The sequence below is a fragment of the Thunnus albacares genome, chromosome 8 (genome assembly GCF_914725855.1).
Source record: "Thunnus albacares chromosome 8, fThuAlb1.1, whole genome shotgun sequence".
In the NCBI taxonomy this organism is placed as follows: domain Eukaryota; kingdom Metazoa; phylum Chordata; class Actinopteri; order Scombriformes; family Scombridae; genus Thunnus; species Thunnus albacares.
The window spans coordinates 22,239,719-22,262,387 of NC_058113.1; the positions used below are offsets into that span (position 1 = coordinate 22,239,719).

A 22,669-nucleotide genomic window follows, 5' to 3' on the forward strand; every position below is an offset into this window, starting at 1 on the left:
CATATCTCAGAGTTCTGTTTTTAAAGGCCTGTCAGTTGTAGTTACCACTCGGACTTGTCTGAATGTTTATCAGACTATAAGCACTCCAGTATTAGACAACAGGCCTCTATTCAGGAGCCACATAAACTGAGCAGAGGATCAGGAGATAGCTCAGCAGAACAGGCTGATTGGACTGTTCTGCTGCTCTGTTTGATCCTCTCACATAGTGTTCTTATGACAGAGATAGCCTCAAATTAAAAAAATTATGATAGGTCTTTCAGTATTGTTAATAATAACACTCCAGGCCACTGACAGAAATGTCTTTTCTTGTGGAGTCATTGTTGTGTTGAACATCACTGTCCCTCCCACAGCTGCAGTCACAGGTCCATCTGGCAACACACCAGCTCCTTTGGTTAAACCTGGACTCACATGAAATGCTTTAACACAATCCATGAGAAAGTCTTGATCTACAATTTGCTGATAGATGTGTTAGATCATAATTCTAACAGAAGGAGGAACTTTCACTTTCTGCTGAGCTAAACGCCCAAACCTGGTAAGAAAAAAAAAGAAGCTTTTTTTTTAATAATAAGAAATGTATGTTTGTACTAAAATGTATGTACATTGTTTTTTTTAATAACTTTTTAATAAATTACTAATAAAAAAACTGGACTACACTTGTTTGAGTAAGGTGCACTTTTAGCAAGTCACTTTAAGATACAATATTTATGTTTCTTGTGTTATGTTTAATGTTATGTTGATATTAGTTCTCAATACGTGCGAGGATAAAAGCCTGTTATCCCTGACAGATACATACAGAAACTTATGAAACATCATGCAAAACAGTTTTTTGTCAATAACAGTAGCAGTAGTGCAATTATTCATCAATTATTAACAAAAAAGTTCTGTGATACAAAAAGGTTGAGAGGAGACCTGGGTGTAAAACAATAAATATGATGCATTCTGTTGTGTTCCCAACCAGCTGGAATATTTCCAGCCACAGAATATGTGAATTCACGCAACTGGATTAATGTGCTCATGCACTGATATTACAACCAGTGAAAATCTCATGATCTTATGGTGAGCAATAGTGACTCATGGCATCATCTTATTTGTTCAAATCTGAAACATCCCTTTGTAACATCTCACTAAATAAACAGTGCTCTAAAAACCTGCCTGGAAAGTAGATGAGAAACCTTAATATGAACATCAACACTGTAAGCATTTCTTTATAAATGACCTGATGATTCAAAGATAAGATTTAAACAGGACAGAACTCCCCATGAACAGCCAGTATTTTCAGAAAGGTGCTGGTCGGTGGCAGGAACATATAAGGTGAAAATCAAAATTAACCACCGCACACTGTAATGACTTTACTGTGACTTTATTAAGAGCGAACAACGCGTTTCACCTGTAGCTTCTTCAGGTTCGCTCAGTACAACTGCTGAGTACTCAGGTATGATAAATACATTTGAGTCACATGACTAATTACCACAGTCTTCATTTTCTCAAAGTGGCACGAAAATGAAAATATACGTATTACAAAAAACATGACGTGATTAATGTTGCACAAAGTTACAAGGATTACACCATTTTATATAATTAAACTTCAATACATCCCGTAAACAACTGACTGAATAGGATGGGTAAAATTCCCTAAGCAGAATGGACTACAGGTCCTACAGCTGTCCCTCTACATCACTAAATGGGAAGGGTGAGTGCCAGGGGACCTAGTGGCTCATCTCTCCCTAAGAGTCCAAATAGCCTGTGGAGAGAAATAAAAGTTAATATTTACATATCTCAGACGAAAACTCAAATCCTGTGTTTCATAAAGTTAACATACTCATATCACAGAAAGAGCTCAAATACTATGTATCATATGGTTAACATTTTCATATCACAGAAAAGAACTCAAATCCTGTGTTTCATTAAGTCCATAAGGTTCAATAGTATTGAATTCATAAATCCAAAATGCCTCCCTTCTTAAGAGCTGGTTAATCAAGTTACCGCCTCTTGGATTGGGTCGCACTCTTTCTATGCCAATAAATTTGAGGGATGTAGCCGACCCATGGTTTTTCTCCTTGTAGTGTCTAGCAATGGCATAATCCATATTACCATTTCTAATGGCAGCCTTATTATGTTCAGCAACTCTCAGTTTGAGATGGCGCTTTGTTTGGCCTACATACATTAAGCCACATGGGCATTTTAAGATGTATATGACATGTGTAGAGAGACAGTTAATGAATTCTTTTATGTCATATTTCTTTCCTGTTTGAGGGTGATTAAATGTCTTGGTATCAAATGTGTTTGAACAGTGTGCACATTTTCCACATCTGTAATTTCCAGTTTCAGGACAATTAATGAAATGGAGCCATCATAAATGGTGTTATTTTCACCTGCTTTTCCTGCTTCGCAAATCTGGGGGAAAAAACAAAAACAGTAAATTAATAACTGATTATGGCATTAGATGAAAAGTCAAGTTATCACCAAAGTTGTCAGGAAATAACCTGGTGAAGGTTATTTCCTGAATATTTCTGTTATACTTTACTTTAAGTCCCCCTAAGTACCATTTATACGCAGTATACACTATAAACATTTAATAAATGGTTTATAACACACAATAAAACAAAATAAAAGTTGCAATGACATCAGGCCATTTTTAAGTGTAATTAATGTACAATACTATTTGTCAATAACTATAACTTCTCCTATGATGACGTGTTCTATATTATCATAACTGTGTTTTACTGTATTGTCATTTATTACCTGTTTATATACCAGCCTCCACTTATGGATGCCCACAGGAGTTATAGTTGTTAAAAAAATACATTAATAAACACTTACATGTGCTCACAACTATATTTTAATGTGTAATAAACAATTTATTAAATGTTTGTATACTGCTTATAAACACTAAACAGGGTTATTTTTTGTTGCACATATATGAATAAAAGTCAAATGTATGAATTCAAGTAAACATTTAGAGTACATAAAATACAGCTTTATTAAAATCAGCATCAACTTGAAGGCCTTACTGGACAAAGTTGAGAAATCAGGTGATGAGTCCTGTCTGCTACATCATGAATAAAAAAAGCAGAACTGGCTGCACGAGACATCTGACTCTGTTTTATTACTATACGTGAAAGACTGGTACAATTTAAGTTATATAACCAAGAAATGCAGCACATATGGATGTAGCCACTATAACGTCACCCATTGGTTTCTGAAGATTGGTTTTGAAGCTAATGACTTGTGTTTCTGAACTTTCAGAACTGTTCAATAACAAATTGACCTGCAGGCAATAAAGATATTTGCTTGTTTGTTAACAACAGTTTGAGTCTATGTAGTGATCTATTGCTAGCAACATGAGCATTGTAACTTGTAGGATTGTCACAAAAGTCAGTCCACCTGCTAATCACAATCATCTCATTTTTCCACTGTAATGTGAATACACCTTAAGAGTCTACAGCTAGCAGCTCTGTAGACTGTACTCACAGTGCTGTTTTGAGCTAAATGCTTACATCAGCATGCTTACATGCTTACAATGACAATGCCGACATGTAGCAGATAATGTATGATGTTCACAAGCTAAACTAAGTGTTTTGACAAACTAATTGTGTTCATTAGTACTAAACACAAGGTACAGCTGAGGCTTCTGGGAATGTTATTGCAAAGTCTTGCAGGTATTTTGCCATAAATCAAAGTATTTCACCTGATGGTGGTGATATATGAAAAGTTAAGGGATCAACAAATTCATCCTGAGGGGGGCATTCCTGTGTGGCAAGTTCATGGCAATAGTTGAGACATTTCATTCAAAACTACAAATGTGATACTCATAGTGGTGCTAGAGGAAAAGTCAAGGTGTCATCAAAATAAATAGGATTCATCCTTTGTGGAACATGAATGTCTGTACAAATTTAATGGCATTTAATGGCATCTTCTTGATGCTGGTGATGATTTTACAAGCATCTGCAAGACAAAAAACAACTGATTAGGGCAAAGAGTTGCTGTTTTGATTGACTTTGTATAATCAATGGTCAATGATATTAATAGTTGGCCTATTGTAGTTTTCAGGTCTAAACCAAAAGAAAATATTCCTACAGTATAAAAAAACACGGTGCTCTCCCAGTCAAAATTTCTCTTTTCACTAAATCAGAATAATGAGATCAAAACTTACTGTTCCTTCAAAGGGAAAGAAGATCATGGAGTTATTGTGTTCTCATATATCACAGAAATGTTCTCATACACATTTAAGTCTTGCTCTATGGAAAAATAGAGTTACATGTGATTATCCATATGTTCATTTCTACTTTATTCTTTATTTTGTCTATGCTGCTACAGTATTGTGGTAGCCTAAGCTCAGAAAAGATGAAGTTATCAGATAAATACCAACCTGTGTTTTGTGGCTGAGCATTGTTGTTGATTCTAAATATTGAAATAAAGCATTGTTAGGTTGAATCATTGGTTTTAAATTATATTTCTGAACAGTAACCATGGCAACCCAATCTAAGTGTCATGATAAGACTGTATTTTGAATTTAGAAAATATTAAGAGAAAAACATGTTATTATGATGGCTCTTTTTCACTTACTTTTTTTTATAAATATATAAGCCTCCACCCAAAGCTCCTCCAACAACCAGGAAACATGCAATAACTATTCCAGCGATGGCACCAGCTGAGAGACCACCAGCTTTCTCAAAGAATGCATGAAATGAAACAAAAGAAAAAGTATTATTACTTCACCTTGCAATTTTATGTTGCAAAATATATGTTTGTTGGGGTGCCAAAGAGTATCAGCAATATCTGAAGCTCGATCAAAGATGAAAATTTGCTGTCTGCGTCTACAATCACCACACATCTGAAGTTCAGTTTGAAAATACAATCAAAATTTCAAGATCAAGAATAAACATTGACAAACAGTTGAAATTTACCTTCTACAGCTAATTTATGCTCCCCAGATGATGTTCTCCCAGTTATTACTTTATTTTTATTTGGGTGATAGTAATAAAAACTGTAAGTAGTATCTTTAGGAAGCCTGTTACTCTTCATATTATTAGAGGTATAATTCTGTAAGTTAGTCACATTGTCAGAGAGTTAAAATCTGCAATTAACAAAATCTACGTACCTGTTACAGACAACTGATGTTCTGCAGATGACGTTCTCCCAGTTTTATTATTCAGTGCTTGACAGGTGTAGATGCCACTGTCAGAAAGTTCAGTCATGTCTTTAGTGAACACAGCAGAATTGTTTAATATCTCTATCCCGTTCAGTAACCAGGTGTAACTGGCAGATGGTTGGGACGCAGCAGTGCAGGTTAAGTTTAGTACTGATTAATGTTTATCCAACTTGGTTCTGTGATTTGAACATCCTCTGATCCATCTGAAAACAAATACTTGGAAAGTTCTTACATAAGCGCAAATAATGTGTTTTTTTACACAGTACATTGACTGGGGAAAAAAACTAATCAAGAATAGAAAAATTGCTCAATAACTGACTTAAAAATCATGTGTTACAGGGCTATATATACTGCACTGTATGTTACTTACAGTTAACAACCATGCTGTATTTAGCTTCATCAAAGCTGACGGCGTTGCTGATTTTACACAAATATTCTCCACTGTCTGTTCTCTTCGGAGAGAGAAAAGACAACACTCTGTTCTCATCGTAAAGTGTCATGTTGTCAGCCAGAGTCAGTGAGGAGCCATCCTTCATCCACTCTCTGGTAAAGTCAGAGCCAGCACCATCGCAGGTTAGGTTGACAGAGTTCCCCTCAATCGATTGGTCTGTTGATGTGATATTAACACCAGAAATTCTCTCTGTTGGGCAAAACATAAAGGATTTTGTGTGAAAACAAAAGTAACATAAAGGTTGACTGAGTTCATTTAACATTTACAGTCTTGAACATCCCAAAGTCTTATATAAAAACAAGGACACTGGAAAATGTCTTTGTTTTTGACATAGAATTGACTTCACTACACTGAATAATGGAGACGAAAATTGACTCAAGCCGTCAATAGTTACAACACTTGTAACCTTTTTCGTGTTATTTGTTTCCATTCAGCCAAATATTGTGGTATGAGAGTCTCAATGGAGCATGAAATCCTTAAATTATATGTTAAAACATGTATATTTTCAATTGGAGTGACATTTTCATATTTTCAACTTCACATTATGGCATTAGAAAAAACAGGAAGTGAAAGAGGTTAGCCTGTAAGGTCAAGCATTCAAATGTTAAATTCAAAATTGTGTGAGATATGTTTTTTCTTGGTTATTTTACTGCAAAAGATACAGAATTAATGATGAATTTACTTTGCCCACCCACAAATTATGCCAGTGGACATACAGTATATCACCTATATCACTACTGTATCCACACAACCTGTTTAATCCAACTTACACAGTATAGAGACAACTGAGTGCTGAGATGTTTCATACCTCAGAGTTCTGTTTTTAAAGGCCTGTCAGTTGTAGTTACAAATCTGACTTTTCTGAATGTTAATGAGATTATAAGCACTGGTACAGTATCAGACAGCAGTTCTCTATTCAGAAGTCCTCCCTTGGAGTGTCACCCCCCCACTTCACACACTGCTCTTTCTCCTCCTGTCCTCCAGGTGTCGCTGTTGAAGCATTTTAAACAGAATTTCAGCAATGGATTTTTTCCAAAGAAGAGAGAAAAAATACTTTATAAATACTGAGATTTGGTAATGGTTTATTGCAACCAAATATTCTTTTTTATATTTTGATCTCCCTTTTGCCTCTCAAAAATAGAGGAGGATCAACCTCCTCTGCCTCTAAGGACCAGCCTCCACTGATGTGCACCTGTCACTAGGTTTTTCATATCTCAGGCATGAAGCTGCTATTCTCCTAATTTTACTAGCTGTAGAAAAAACTGTCCCCAAAATTTTCACAGATAACATGAATCATGTAATGTAATCATTTCGTGTCAATTATATTACATTATTGCTCTTGAAGTTTAATTCTTTTGTGATTTATATTCTCCATTCAACATTTAAAACTACTGCTCATGTGAAACATCTGCTCACCAAATATCTTCAGTTCAGTGGATCCTATTATCGGGTTTCCTCCATCTGGTATAATGCTAACTATGTACCTTCCACTGTCATTAAGATCCCTGAGCTCCAGAGATCCAGTAGATCTGTAGAGGGTGATCCTGCCTTCATACTCTGGATCAGTGATGTTTGAAGAGGTGGAGGTTATGATAAATCTTTCAGTATTGTTAATAATAACACTCCAGGTCACTACCAGATATGGTCTTTCTGGTGGAGTCAGTGTTGTGTTGAATATCACTGTCCCTCCAACAGCTGCATTCAGAGGTCCATCTGGCAACACATCAACTCCTTTGGTAAAACCTGGAGGAGACAGTTACATTCTTAAATCAGTACACAAAAAGAGCCACTCGGACAATTTACTTTATTATAATAAACATAAACTTTATATAATAAAGTCCCCCATAAAGTCAAATTATATGTTTTTCTTATTGTTCCTTCAGTTGGATGTTTGACCTTCACTGTGCAGAGTGATTGTATATATGTGCAGAGTTTGACACTAGAAACCTGTTTTCACATTTATCTGCTGAAAGTGGAAAGTTTTTCTGTGATCACCAAACATGATTACAAACATGATTTGTGACATCAAAACTAGTTTGGAGCTAATTGTGGTCCAGTATGCAATTTACAGAAGTTTGAAGTGGAGACTCAAAGCGCCCAGTGTACATACACCGATGATGGACTTTACAGTGAAGTCTACAAGAAGTTACAAGAAGTCTTGTGTCCAGCAGTTAAACTTTTAAAATGTTTAAACAATATTTGTGTATTAATATATCTATGCTCATATTTATATAGTTTAACAAGTTAACTGAACTTTTCCTTTTGGGAAAACCATGTCAGACACAAACTGTTATTCAAAGTAATTCAAAGTATTTTTACATCTCTTAAAACATGTCTGTATTTAAATATCGGTTGTACAAGGCTGATGACACTTTTCAAGTCAGTAAACTTCTTTTAAGCATTTGGTATGAATGTCTATTTTCTGAAAACAGAAATAAGCCAATTAATAAAGTTTAGGTGACTCACAGCTGTAGCTGAAGCTGCTGACAGGTTGTACTGTCCCTTTGTAATCACCTTAACTAAACAGTGCTCTAAAAGCAAGCCTGTCTGTAAAATACTGTAGATGTAATCAGACACTGTAAAACCTTAATATCAACATCAACACTGTGAGCATTTTATCATCAATAACCTGAATAATAAATTCAAGGATAATATTCTAAAAATTGAGACAATATGTGTAAAATTGCCTTTGGTTGTATTAGGTTTTCAAAAACAGATGGAAAAACATTTTAAACGTGCTGTGTCCAGTGATAAGAGCTCACCTGAGATGACTCCCAGGAGGATGAAATGTGTCACAGCTTTTTCCATTTCACCTGAAGTATCATCAAGTAAGACAAAAAAAGAGAGATTTGTAAGAGAGAAAAGATTTGTGTCAAACTCCTTAACTTTCCCTCGACTGGTTTCAGTATAAGAATGCGGATCTCAGTATATGAAGGCTAATAAGGAAGTAATGTGTTATTGGAGCTTTCTTATCATCCTTCCTTTAAGGTTTAAAAGTTGACCTACATCATTGTGCTGTTAATCATTGATAAAATAGACTATGAACTGTAAAGCAATACAATGTCAGGTATTTGTTGGATAAAGAATTCGGTTTTTATTATGAAAAAAAAAAACAGCAGCAAAATGCTTTGACATGACTAAACAGTCAGTGGTTTATTCAGGGTGGTCTTCCAATGGCTGCCATTTTGGTGGGGACGGTGTATTGATGATGTTTGTTTGTTTTGATCCAGATCAGAGGCAGAACTACAAGCCGTCCATGTTTTTTTGAATGGTATTAACCCAAACATTAAGTTGTCCCTAGATTACAGCAAGGAGAGCATGCATTTTTTAGATCTTACTATCTATCTATTTATTTGAAGGTAATCAAGGGACTTTACATACATGTATATTTAGGAAACCCACAGACAGAAACACCATATTATATGCTAAGAACTTTCATCCTAAGTGGCTCAAAGAGAATGTGCCTTATGGCCAGTTCCAACGAGTTCAGAGAATTTGTGACCAGGAAGAGAAGTTTGAGGCTAAATCAAAGGAAATGGTGTCATGCTTTCAGGAACGTCGATATAGAAACACAATCCCACAATTATAAATAGGATAAATAGGATGCATCCTTTGTGGAAATTTAATGGCAATAACTGCTGAGATATTTCAGTTTGGACCAAAGTATTGGACCAACTGACTGACTGTCATTGCCTCCCATAAAAAAACAATAATGGTGTCTTCTCGTGATGATTTTTCAAGCATCTGCAAAACAAAAAAACAGCTGATTAGGGCAAAGAGTTGCTGTTTTGATAGATTTTATATAATCAATGGTCAATAATATTAATAGTTGGCCTATTTTAGTTTTCAGGATCTAAACAGAGAGAAAATATTTCTACAGTATAAAAAACATAGCGCTCTCCCCATAAAAATAAATGTTTCTCTTTTCACTAAATCAGAATAATGAAATAAAAACTTACTGTTCCTTCAAAGGGAAAGAAGATCATGGAGTTATTGTGTTCTCATATATCACTGAAGTATTCTCATACACATTTAAGTCTTGCTCTATGGAAAAATAGAGTTACATGTGATTATCCATATGTTCATTTCTACTTTATTCTTTATTTTGTCTATGTTGCTACAGTATTGTGGTAGTCTAAGCTCAGAGAAGATTAAATTATCAGATGAATACCAACCTGTGTTTTGTGGCTGAGCATTGTTGTTGATTCTAAATATTGAAATAAAGCATTGTTAGGTTGAATCATTGGTTTTAAATTACATTTCTGAACAGTAACCACGGCAACCCAATCTAAGTGTCATGATAAGACTGTATTTTGAATTTAGAGAAAATATTAAGAGAAAAACATGTTATTATGATGGCTCTTTTTCACTTACTTTTTTTTATAAATATATAAGCCTCCACCCAAAGCTCCTCCAACAACCAGGAAACATGCAATAACTATTCCAGCGATGGCACCAGCTGAGAGACCACCAGCTTTCTCTGGGAATGTGTGAAATAATACAAAAGAAAAAGTATTATTACTTCACCTTGCAATTTTATATTGCAAATTATATGTTTGTTGGAATGCCAAAGAGTATCAGCAATATCTGAAGCGCGATCAAAGATGAAAAATTGCTGTCTGCGTCTACAATCACCACACATCTGAAGTTCAGTTTGAAAATACAATCAAAATTTCAAGATCAAGAATAAACATGGACAAACAGTTGAAATTTACCTTCTACAGCTAATTTATGCTCCCCAGATGATGTTCTCCCAGTTATTGCTTTATTTTTATTTAGGTGATAGTAATAAAAACTGTAAGTAGTATCTTTAGGAAGCCTGCTACTCTTCACATTATTAGAGGTATAATTCTGTAAGTTAGTTGCATTGTCAAAGAGTTAAAATCTGCAATTAATAAAATCTACGTACCTGTTACAGACAATTGATGTTCTGCAGATGACGTTCTCCCAGTTTTATTATTCAGTGCTTGACAGGTGTAGATGCCACTGTCAGAAAGTTCAGTCATGTCTTTAGTGAACACAGCAGAATTGTTTAATATCTCTATCCCGTTCAGTAACCAGGTGTAACTGGCAGATGGTGTGGACGCAGCAGAGCAGGTTAAGTTTAAGTACTGATTAATGTTTATCCAACTTGGTCCTGTGATTTGAACATCCTCTGGTCCATCTGAAAACAAATACTTGGAAAGTTCTTACACCAGCACAAATAATGTGTTTTTACACAGTACACTGATTGGGGAAAAAAACTAATCAAGAATAGAAAAATTGCTCAATAACTGACTTGAAAATCATGTTTTACAGGGCTATATATACTGCACTGTATGTTACTTACAGTTAACAACCATGCTGTATTTAGCTTCATCAAAGCTGACGGGGTTGCTGATATTACACAAATATTCTCCACTGTCTGTTCTCTTCAGAGAGAGAAAAGACAACACTCTGTTCTCATCGTAAAGTGTCATGTTGTCAACCAGAGTCAGTAAGGAGCCATTCTTCATCCACTCTCTGGTAAAGACAGAGCCAGCACCATCACAGGTTAGGTTGACAGAGTTCCCCTCAATCGTTTGGTCTGTTGATGTGATATTAACACCAGAAATTCTTTCTGTTGGGCAAAACATGAAGGATTTTGTGTGAAAACAAAAGTAACATAAAGGTTGACTGAGTTCATTTAACATTTACAGTCTTGAACATCCCAAAGTCTTATATAAAAACAAGGACACTGGAAAATGTCCGTGTTTTTGACATAGAATTGACTTCACTACACTGAATAATGGAGACCATAACAGTTCTATCAAAATCAAAAGATCCTCCAACATTGACTCAAGCAGTCAATAGTTACAACACTTTTTCGTGTTATTTGTTTCCATTCAGCCAAATATTGTGGTATGAGGGTCTCAATGGAGCTTGAAATCCTTAAATTATGTTAAAACATGTATATTGTCAATTGGAGGGACATTTTCATATTTTCAACTTCACATTATGGCATTAGAAAAAACAGGAAGTGAAAAAGGTTAGCCTGCAAGGTCAAGCATTCAAATGTTAAATTCAAAAGTGTGTAAGATATGTTTTTTCTTGATTATTTTACTGCAAAGGATACAGAAATAATGATGAATTTACTTTGCCCACCTACAAATTATGCCAGTGGACATAAAGTATATCACCTATATCACTACTGTACCCACACAACCTGTTTAATCCAACTTACACAGTACAGAGACAACTGAGTGCTGAGATGTTTCATATCTGTTGATGTCAGTTGTAGTTACCACTTTGAGTTGTCTGAATGTTAATGAGATTATAAGCACTGATACAGTATCAGACAGCAGACCTCTATTCAGAGGCCACATAAACTGAGCAGAGGGTCTGAAGACACTTGATCCTTTCACATAGTGTTCTTATGAAAGAGATAGCGTCAAATTCATTTTCTGGGCCATCTGCAGAGTGTTGCATATGTGGAATAAAACCCAGCAAGAACTTGGCCAAAAAGTAATGTTAGCAATGTGCTGAAAAGGTGTCAGTGTAAAGGTTCATAACTGCATCATAATATTATCTGCTTTGAAGTTTGGTTTTGTTTGCATCTATATAGCAGGTTGGAACTCACAGCTGATGGAGAGTCACTGGTGTGATTACTGAAATTATTGAACACATTACACCTGAATGGTTCCTGGACATAGTGGGTCGCATTGACTATGTTAAGAGTGGAGCCTCCATCTATAAGCTGAACTCTCTGACTGGCTGTAACCTCAGAGCTGCCGTTCAGCCAGAGGAAAGAGAGGGAGGATCCAGAGGAAGAGCAGAACAGACTGACAGAGCTGTTGAACTCCACCAAGTCTGTGCTGCTGACTTTTACCTTTACACTGGACACATGCGCTGTGGATGAAAAACACAGTGGTTTATCTTAAAGATTGTGTTTCCCTTCTTCTCCTATTATTTGTTTAACATTTAAACACGACAACCATACGATCAGACAATACACATCTAGTGCAAGTAATAAATACTTTCCAGTCCAGTATCAGAGCTGTTGAATTGAGACTTGACTTGGACTTTTCTTCAGTGACACTTGGATCTTTGAGACTTGATTGCCTTAAAATTGAAAGATAAAAGCACCAGAGAGGACTAGTTCAGCTGTTCCACACACTCTGTGTGTTTTATTTTAATCATCTGGTAGAAACTGCTCCCATGGCCTAATATACAACACTGTCCTCAGTACTTACAGTAGTGCAATGCTTATTGTTGCTGGACCATACAGTTTATTTTGCATAATAGACCATACCTACATTCTCCATGAAAATGTTAGATTGAACGTCCATTTCCTTATCATCAACAAAATTCCAGATCCGACCAGATTTTGAAGTTGTAATACGTACATTTACTTAGTGATTGTGATTTATCTTCATGATTGTCCTAAATTTGTGTACCGAAACTAACATCAGCTTGTTCTACTTTTGACCACATCAGACAAACAGGCATTTGGTACCACCTCAAACATTTTTTATTCTGAGACCTCCTCGTTATCTCTGTAAGAGCAAAGTTTGCAATATCACTATTTGAATGACGAGTATCTAGTGCAGGAATGTACTTTATGTACAGATGTCATTAGTGTTTCTTCTCTTTTAAACCACAAATATTTAGCACAACCATTCACTGTATGTCATTGTAATGGTCATCAGTAAAGGAAATAAAAAAAACTTGTATTTTAACTTGTTATGTGTTCATAAAGAATGTAACAGTTGAGACAGACTTGGGCTTGACTTGAACTTGCCAGGACAATAAAACTGCTGTGTCCTATTATCACAGAGAAATATGTATTATTGATACTTTGACACAATGTTAATAGCAGGTGTTACAGACTCAACAAATAAATAAACACAGATGTTTTACTCAAACTTACCCAGTACAGTTATAGCTGAAGGCTGAGATGTTTGATATCTCAGAGTTTTGTTGTTAAAGGCTTGACAGCTGTAGTTCCCACTATGACTCTCCTGAACGTTAATCAGTGTGAGCTCTGGTCCAGTATCAGACAGCTTGACTCCATTCAGAAACCACTGAAACTGAGCAGGGGGTCTGGAGGCTGCTGAGCAGGACAGGCTGATGTTTGACCCTTCCACATAGTATTCTTGTGTTGGAGATAAATTAATGTTTTCTGGGCCAACTGAATGTGGGGAGCAGAAACAGCCAATTTATAATCAAAGTATCATGAGAAATAACTGAGTCAAACAGCTTGACACAGTGTGAAGCCTCATAATTCATTAATATGAACGACTGGATCACTATACACCTAGTCACCAGAAAAAATAAGAAACTCCTGCACAATGTAATGTAACAGACCATCCCTGCAATAAAAAAATATTTAAATGACACTAATTGTATGATGTTTTTGTATACACGGTGCTGTAATTTGTGATTGTGTTGCACCAGATATCACTAGATTGAAAGCTGCTTCTAAAAGAACATTTGAAATATTAGAAACACTAGAATATTAAAAACTCTATTGGGAATAAATATTTTGAACATGTTAAGTTTCACAAAGGGCTGTCGGCCTCTTCTATTGGATTTTATTAAATCGTACAGTCATTCAGTGTCTACAGTTGTCAGTTTATCCTGCATAATGCATTGTTCAAAACAGCAAAGAGTATCATAAGGCCACACCTTGCTAAGATTTGGCACTAATATAAATCAAGCTAAGATTTGCATGCAGATACTGTTAGATAAATAGTGAGTGAGTAAGTTAGTAACTCACAGCTGATGGAAAGATTTACTGGATCACTGGTGCCTTCACTGACAGCATTGGACACTTTGCAGCTGTATGGTCCCTGGTCATAGTGGGTCACATTGGATATAGTGAGAGTGGAGTTTCCATCAGTGAGCTGAACTCTCTCACTGGGTTTAACCTCAGAGCTGCCGTTCAGCCAGACGAAAGAGAGGGAGGATCCAGAGGAAGAGCAGAACAGACTGACAGAGCTGTTGAACTCCACCAAGTCTGTGCTGCTGACTTCTATCTTTACATTGGAGACTGGCACTGTGGGTGAAGAACACAGTAGTTTTATATTTGCTACTACCTAACAAAGGGAGCATGGCTCAGTAGAGTGCAGCAATGTAGAAGCAGGGAACAAATTTCAATTTAATGATACAATGATTCATGGTTTTTATTAGCTTCTGGGGCTGCTAAAAACAGTAGTGAATCATTTAGCTTATATCTTAAGATTCAGTTATAGTTTCACAATTGTTATTCGCTACAACTCCACAAACCATACTCAATACAGATGTGCAAACACTTCACGTAATTTCTACACTAAACTGTGGAGAAAAGTTTCATCTCTGACTGGTGTCAGTGCCATTATAGAAACTGTATCTACTTAAAGATTGTGTTTCCCTTCTTCTCCTAATATTTGTTTAACATTTGAACACAACAACTATACAGTCAGACAATACACATCTAGTGCAAGTAATAAATACTTTCCAGTCCAGTATCAGAGCTGTTGAATTGAGACTTGACTTGGACTTTTCTTCTGTGAGATTTGGATATTTGAGACTTGATTGCCTTAAGATTGAAAGGTAAAAGCATCAGAGAGGACTAGTTCAGCTGTTCCACACACTGCGTGTTTTATTTGAATCATCTGGTAGAAACTGCTCCCATGGCCTAATAAACCACACTGTCCTCAGTACTTGCAGTAGTGCAATGCTTATTGTTGCAGGACCATACAGTTTATTTAGCATAATTGACCATACCTACATTCTCCATGAAAATGTTAGTTTGAACGTCCATTTCCTTATCAACAAAATTCCAGAGCCGACCAGATTTTGCAGTTGTAACAAGTACATTTACTTAGTGATTGTGATTATCTTCATGATTGTCCTAAATTTGTGTACCGAAACTAACATCAGCTTGTTCTACTTTTGACCACATCAGACAAACAGGCATTTGGTACCACCTCAAACATTTTTTATTCTGAGACCTCCTCGTTATCTCTGTAAGAGCAAAGTTTGCAATATCACTATTTGAATGACGAGTATCTAGTGCGGGAATGTACTTTATGTACAGATGTTATTAGTGTTTCTCTTCTTTTAAACCACAAATATTTAGCACAACCATTCACTGTATGTCATTGTAATGGTCCGCATTAAAGGAATAAAAAAACTTGTATTTTAACTTGTTATGTATTTATAAAGAATGTAACAGTTGAGACAGACTTGGGCTTGACTTGAACTTGCCAGGACAATAAAACCACTGTGTCCTATTATCACAGAGAAATATGTATTATTGATACTTTGACACAATGTTAAAAGCAGGTGTTACAGACACAACAAATAAATAAACACAGATGTTTTACTCAAACTTACCCTGTACAGTTATAGCTGAAGGCTGAGATGTTTGGTATCTCAGAGTATTGTTGTTAAAGGCTTGACAGCTGTAGTTCCCACTCTGACTCTCCCGAATGTTAATCAGTGTGAGCTCTGGTCCAGTATCAGACAGCTTGACTCCATTCAGAAACCACTGAAACTGAGCAGGGGGTCTGGAGGCAGCTGAGCAGGACAGGCTGATGTTTGACCCTTCCACATAGTATTCTTGTGTTGGAGATAAATTAATGTTTTCTGGGCCAACTGAATGTGGGGAGCAGAAACAGCCAATTTATAATCATAGTATCATGAGAAATAACTGAGTCAAACAGCTTGACACAGTGTGAAGCCTCATAATTCATCAATATGCACGACTGCATCACTATATACCTAGTCTCCAGAAAAAATAGAAACACCTGCACAATGTAATGTAACAGATCATCCCTGCGATAAAAAATGTTTAAATGACACTAACTGTATAATGTTTTTCTATACACAACGCTGTAATTTGTGGTTGTGTTGCACCAGATATCATTAGGTTGAAAGCTGCTTCTAATAGAACATTTGAAATATTAGAAACACTAGAATATTAAAAACTCTATTGGGAATAAATATTTTGAACATGTTAAGTTTCACAAAGGGCTGTCGGCCTCTTCTATTGGATTTTATTAAATCGTACAGTCATTCAGTGTCTACAGTTGTCAGTTTATCCTGCATAATGCATTGTTCAAAACAGCAAAGAGTATCATAAGGCCACACCTTGCTAAGATTTGGCACTAATATAAATCAAGCTAAGATTTGCATGCAGATACTGTTAGATAAATAGTGAGTGAGTAAGTTAGTAACTCACAGCTGATGGAAAGATTTACTGGATCACTGGTGCCTTCACTGACAGCATTGGACACTTTGCAGCTGTATGGTCCCTGGTCATAGTGGGTCACATTGGATATAGTGAGAGTGGAGTTTCCATCAGTGAGCTGAACTCTCTCACTGGGTTTAACCTCAGAGCTGCCGTTCAGCCAGACGAAAGAGAGGGAGGATCCAGAGGAAGAGCAGAACAGACCGACAGAGCTGTTGAACTCCACCAAGTCTGTGCTGCTGACATTTACCTGTATATTGGAGACTGGCACTGTGGGTGAAAAACACAGTGGTTTTATATTTGCCACTACCTAACAAAGGGAGCATGGCTCAGCAGAGTGCAGCAATGTAGAAGCAGTGAAAAAATCTCAGGTTAATGATACAATGATGAGTATTCATGACTAGATTTTCATGCTTTGTATTAGCTTCTGGGGCTGATAAAACAGTAGTGAATCATTTAGCTCAGCGTAACATATAGTTATAGTTTCACAATTGTTATTCACTAGACATACACAAACCATACTCAATACAGAAGTGAAAACACTTCAAGTAACCTTTACACTAAACTGTGGGAAAAATGCTGGCATTTGCTGTTGCATTGGAGACTGGCACTGTGAGTGGAAAAACAAAATGCTACAGTATACATGTCAAAGGGAAAGTCAGTTTAAGTTTCTGTTGACATTGTGTCTCTAAGGCACTGATTCAACTCTGTGGTAGTTTCTTAGGCTGAACATTATGGTGATGGCTCATTAGTAAACATTCAATATAATTCAGCACCACAACATATTTTAAAACTACCAAATTACTGTAGGGTTGAATCAACTCGACTCTGACACAATCCCAACAAAAGCTAAATTCTCATTAGCCCATAATGTAAGGATTTATTGAATGACAGTTGTATTAGATTGGATTCAACTACATGAATGTATAAAATGAACTGCTGTCTTGCGTATCAGGCATGTCAGAAAAACTAGCAATACTGCATATGTGCATCTGTGGCAGCTGGTGACTCAAAAAATTGGCGAGGACAGGAGGAAAGCCAACATTGAATCTTACAACAAACCACATCAAACTATATCATTGTCCCACCTGATGAAATCGGAGGGGTGGGGGGCAATTTTATATGCCAATAAAACAATTTGCTTTCAAAAACAAAAAAAACTTACAGCAGTTTGTTCACTTTGTCTTAAATGAGACATTAAATTTTGCAATTAAGATATTCTTTTTTATATTTTGATCTCCCTGTTGCCTCTCAAAAAATAGAGGAGGATCAATCTCCTCTGCCTCTATGGAACAGCTTACACTGATGTGCACCTGTCATTAGGCATGAAGCTGCTATTCTCCTAATTTCACTAGCTGTAGAAAACTGTCCCCCAAATTTTCACAGTAACATGAATCATGTAATGTAATCATTTCTTGTCAATTATATTACATTATTGCTCTTGAAGTTTAATTCTTTTGTGATTTATATTCTCCATTCAACATTTAAAACTACTGCTCATGTGAAACATCTGCTCACCAAATATCTTCAGTTCAGTGGATCCTATTATCGGGTTTCCTCCATCTGGTATAATGCTAACTATGTACCTTCCACTGTCATTAAGAGTCAGATTCCTGAGCTCCAGAGATCCAGTAGATCTGTAGAGGGTGATCCTGCCTTCATACTCTGGGCCAGTGTTGTTTGAAGAACCAGAGGTTATGATAAATCTTTCAGTATTGTTAATAATGACACTCCAGGCCACTACCAGAAATGGTCTTTCTGGTGGAGTCAGTGTTGTGTTGAATATCACTGTCCCTCCAACAGCTGCATTCAGAGGTCCATCTGGCAACACATCAACTCCTTTGGTTAAACCTGGAGGAGACAGTTACATGCTTGAGAAGGACTGAAATCAGTGCACAAAAAGAGCCACTGGGACAATTTATTTTATTCTAATAAACATAACAAACTTTATATAATAAAGTCCCCCATAAAGTCAAATCATGTTTTTCTTATTGTTCCTTCCGTTGGATGTTTGACCTTCACTGTGCATAGTGATTGTATATATGTGCAGAGTTTGACTCCAGAAACCTGTTTTCACATTCATCTGCTGAAAGTGGAAAGTTTCTCTGTGATCACCAAACATGATTACAAACATGATTTGTGACATCAAAACTAGTTTGGAGCTAATTGTGGTCCAGTATGCAATTTACAGAAGTTTGAAGTGGAGACTCAAAGCGCCCAGTGTACAAACACCGATGATGGACTTTACAGTGAAGTCTACAAGAAGTTACAAGAAGTCTTGTGTCCAGCAGTCAAAATTTTAAAATGTTAAAACAATATTTGCATATTCATATATCCATGTTCATAGTTATATAGTTTAACAAGTTAACTGAACTTTTCCTTTTGGGAAAACCATGTCAGTCAAAAACTGTTATTCAAAGTAATTCAAAGTATTTTTACATCTCTTAAAACATGTCTGTCTTTAAATATTGGTTGTACAAGGCTGATGACACTTTTCAAGTCAGTAAACTTCTTATAAGCATTTGGTATGAATGTCTATTTTCTGAAAACAGAAATAAGCCAATCAATAAAGTTTAGGTGACTCACAGCTGTAGCTGAAGCTGCTGACAGATTGTACTGTCCCTTTGTAATCACCTTAACTAAACAGTGCTCTAAAAGCAAGCCTGTCTGTAAAATACTGTAGATGTAATCAGACACTGTAAAACCTTAATATCAACACTGCGAGCATTTTATTATCAATAACTTCAATAATAAATTCAAGGATAATATTCTAAAAATTGAGACAATATGTGTAAAATTGCCTTTGGTTGTATTAGGTTTTCAAAAACAGATGGAAAAACATTTTAAACGTGCTGTGTCCAGTGATAAGAGCTCACCTGAGATGACTCCCAGGAGGATGAAATGTGTCACAGCTCTTTCCATTTCATCTGAAGTATCATCAAGTAAGACAAAGATTTGTGAGAGAGAAAAGATTTGTGTCAAACTCCTTAACTTTCCCTCGACTGGTTTCAGTATAAGAATGCGGATCTCAGTATATGAAGGCTAATAAGGAAGTAATGTGTTATTGGAGCTTTCTTATCATCCTTCCTTTAAGGTTTAAAAGTTGACCTACATCATTGTGCTGTTAATCATTGATAAAATAGACTATGAACTGTAAAGCAATACAGCGTCAGGTATTTGTTGGATAAAGAATTCTGTTTTTATTATGGAAAAAAAAACCCAGCAGCAAAATGCTTTGACATGACTAAATAGTCAGTGGTTTATTCAGGATGGTCTTCCAATGGCTGCCATTTTGCTCTGTATTTTGTGGGACTGTATGTCCTACTTTATGGGGATGGTGTATTGATGATGTTTGTTTGTTTTGGTCCAGATCAGAGGCAGAACTACAAGCCTTCCATGTTTTTTTTAATGGTATTAACCCAAACATTAAGTTGTCCCTAGATTACAGCAAGGAGAGCATGCATTTTTTAGATCTTACTATCTATCTATTTATTTGAAGATAATCAAGGGACTTTACATACATCTATATTTCCTAAGTGGCTCAAAGAGAATGTGCCTTATGGCCAGTTCCAATGAGTTCGGAGAATTTGTGACCAGGAAGAGGAGTTTGAGGCTAAATCAAAGGAAATGGTGTCATGCTTTCAGGAACGTCGATATAGAAACACTATCCCACAGAAAGGATGCACCAGAGCCAAACATCTGGACAGACAAACTTTACTACAAAGAAATGCTCCCAAACAAACAAAATATAGAGTGTTTTTTGTCACAACATACAGCACAGAGGCAGAAAACATTAAACGGATAATAAATAGAAATTGGGGTATTGTAGAAAGTGATAGTATACTTAGTCAGATCTTCCCTGAACCACGATTAATCAGTTTCAGGAGATGCCCTACTCTACAAGATAAACTGGTACACAGTTATCTACAACCAAACACTCAACAAACATGGTTACGTCCAAAACCCAAGGGGTCCTACAAATGTAACCATTGCGACCACTGTGCAAATGTAATACAGACCAAGACATTTATGGAATTTACATCTCAAACAGAGTTCACCATTAATCATTTCTTTAATTGTAAAACTTCAATTGTTATTTACAGGCTAGAATGTCCTAGTTGCAATGGTTGAGACATTTCATTCAAAACTGCAAATGTGAAACTCATAGTGGTGCTAGAGGAAAAGTCAAGGTGTCATCAAAGTAAATAGGATGCATCCTTTGTGGAAATTTAATGGCAATAACTGCTGAGATATTTCAGTTTGGACCAAAGTATTGGACTGACTGACTGACTGACATTGCCTCCCATAAAAAAACAATAATGGTGACTTCTTGATGCTGGTGATGATTTTTCAAGCATCTGCAAAACAAAAAAACAGCTGATTAGGGCAAAGAGTTGCTGTTTTGATAGATTTTATATAATCAATGGTCAATAATATTAATAGTTGGCCTATTTTAGTTTTCAGGATTTAAACTAAGAGAAAATATTTTTACAGTATAAAAAACATAGCGCTCTCCCCATAAAAATAAATGTTTATCTTTTCACTAAATCAGAATAATGAATTAAAAACTTACTGTTCCTTCAAAGGGAAAGAAGATCATGGAGTTTTTATTGTGTTCTCATATATCATTGAAATGTTATCATACAAAATAGAGTTTTGTTACATACGATTATCCATATGTTCATTTCTATTTTATTCTTTATTTTGTCTATGTTGCTACAGTATTGTGGTAGCCTAAGCTCAGAGAAGATTAAATTATCAGATGAATACCAACCTGTGTTTTGTGGCCAAGCAGTGTTGTTGACTCTGAGTATTGAAATAAAGCATTTTTAAGTTGAATTATTGGTTTTATATTACATTTCTGAACAGTAACCACTGCAACCCAATCTAAGCTTCATGATAAGATTCTATTCTGAATTTCGGCTGAGGTAGCAATGAAAGAGTCCAGTGGATATTCAGCGTGCGGGCAATGTTTGGTTAGATTAATGTTGAATTAGAATTAAGATAAAGTCAATCACTTTTACCACTTACAAGGGAATTCAGTTCTCATCAATACATGAAACGTAAATACATACAATACATACAATACATAAAAGTATGTTATTATTATGGCTATGTTTCACTTACTTATTTTATAAATATATAAGCCTCCACCCAAAGCTCCACCAACAACCAGGAAACATGCAATAACTATTCCAGCGATAACACCAGCTGAAAGACCACCAGCTTTCTCTGAGACTGTGTGAAATGAAACAAAAGAAAATGCATTATCACTTCACCTTGCAATTTTAGCCACACAAACTCAGCTGAGGAGGGTTTATATCATGGCTAATGGTAAATGTTGCATTAAAATGCATATATAATATGGTTACAGAGATTACAGGGTCATCACAAAGCATTCACCTCACTGTTGAATGAATCATGCTTCTCATCTCAGCGTTCTATAACAAATGTATCACTTGTTGGTGCAGAAGAAATCAGACGTCGTTGGGAAACTTTCTTGTAGAGATGTGCCTTTATACAAATACATTATTCGGCAAAGCACAAATTGTGTTTTTTTTTGTTTTTTTTTACCAATATTTGTTTCATACAAATATTTTAAAAATTATTTGTTTTCTGAATGAAAAAAAAACATGTCAAATACTAGCATGCAGGTCGGTTACATCGCTATCTCAGTCTTTCTCCTCTGCTCCGCTGTTTCGTCTATCAGCAGGTCTCAACGAGGGGAGTTACATCCACCTGCTACATGACACACATTTCCTCATTTGGACATCACTCCCGGAGTTGGGGGTGTTCCCCAGAGATAAAGCTGAGCTACTGACACATGTGAAGTGCTCCCAATGGACTCTCCATAACCTGTTGTTCCCTTTCG

At 36.0% G+C, this 22,669-nt stretch overlaps 1 protein-coding gene across 1 annotated transcript; it reads right to left on the reverse strand.

The window, feature by feature from the left end:
- Positions 1-9,244: 9,244 nt before the first annotated feature.
- LOC122987285 (carcinoembryonic antigen-related cell adhesion molecule 5-like) lies at positions 9,245-19,722 on the reverse strand. The gene is made up of 12 exons (XM_044359077.1): positions 19,674-19,722; positions 18,316-18,648; positions 16,789-17,067; positions 15,942-16,202; positions 14,341-14,619; positions 13,492-13,752; positions 10,933-11,202; positions 10,513-10,767; positions 9,978-10,083; positions 9,779-9,810; positions 9,563-9,647; positions 9,245-9,347 (listed from the first exon to the last, which is right to left on the reverse strand). The coding sequence occupies exons 1-11, from the start codon at positions 19,717-19,719 to the stop codon at positions 9,586-9,588; spliced, it is 2,184 nt and encodes a 727-aa protein (XP_044215012.1). The 5' UTR covers positions 19,720-19,722; the 3' UTR covers positions 9,245-9,347; positions 9,563-9,585.
- Positions 19,723-22,669: the final 2,947 nt, after the last annotated feature.

Coding starts and splice junctions, on each gene's coding strand:
- LOC122987285 (XM_044359077.1), bottom strand. CDS start 19,719: ATGGAAAGAGCTGTGACACATTTCATCCTCCTGGGAGTCATCTCAG. Junction 16,203..16,788: donor AGTAAATCTTTCCATCAGCT/GTGAGTTACTAA, acceptor CCCCACATTCAG/TTGGCCCAGAAAACATTAAT. Junction 10,768..10,932: donor ATACAGCATGGTTGTTAACT/GTAAGTAACATA, acceptor ATTTGTTTTCAG/ATGGACCAGAGGATGTTCAA.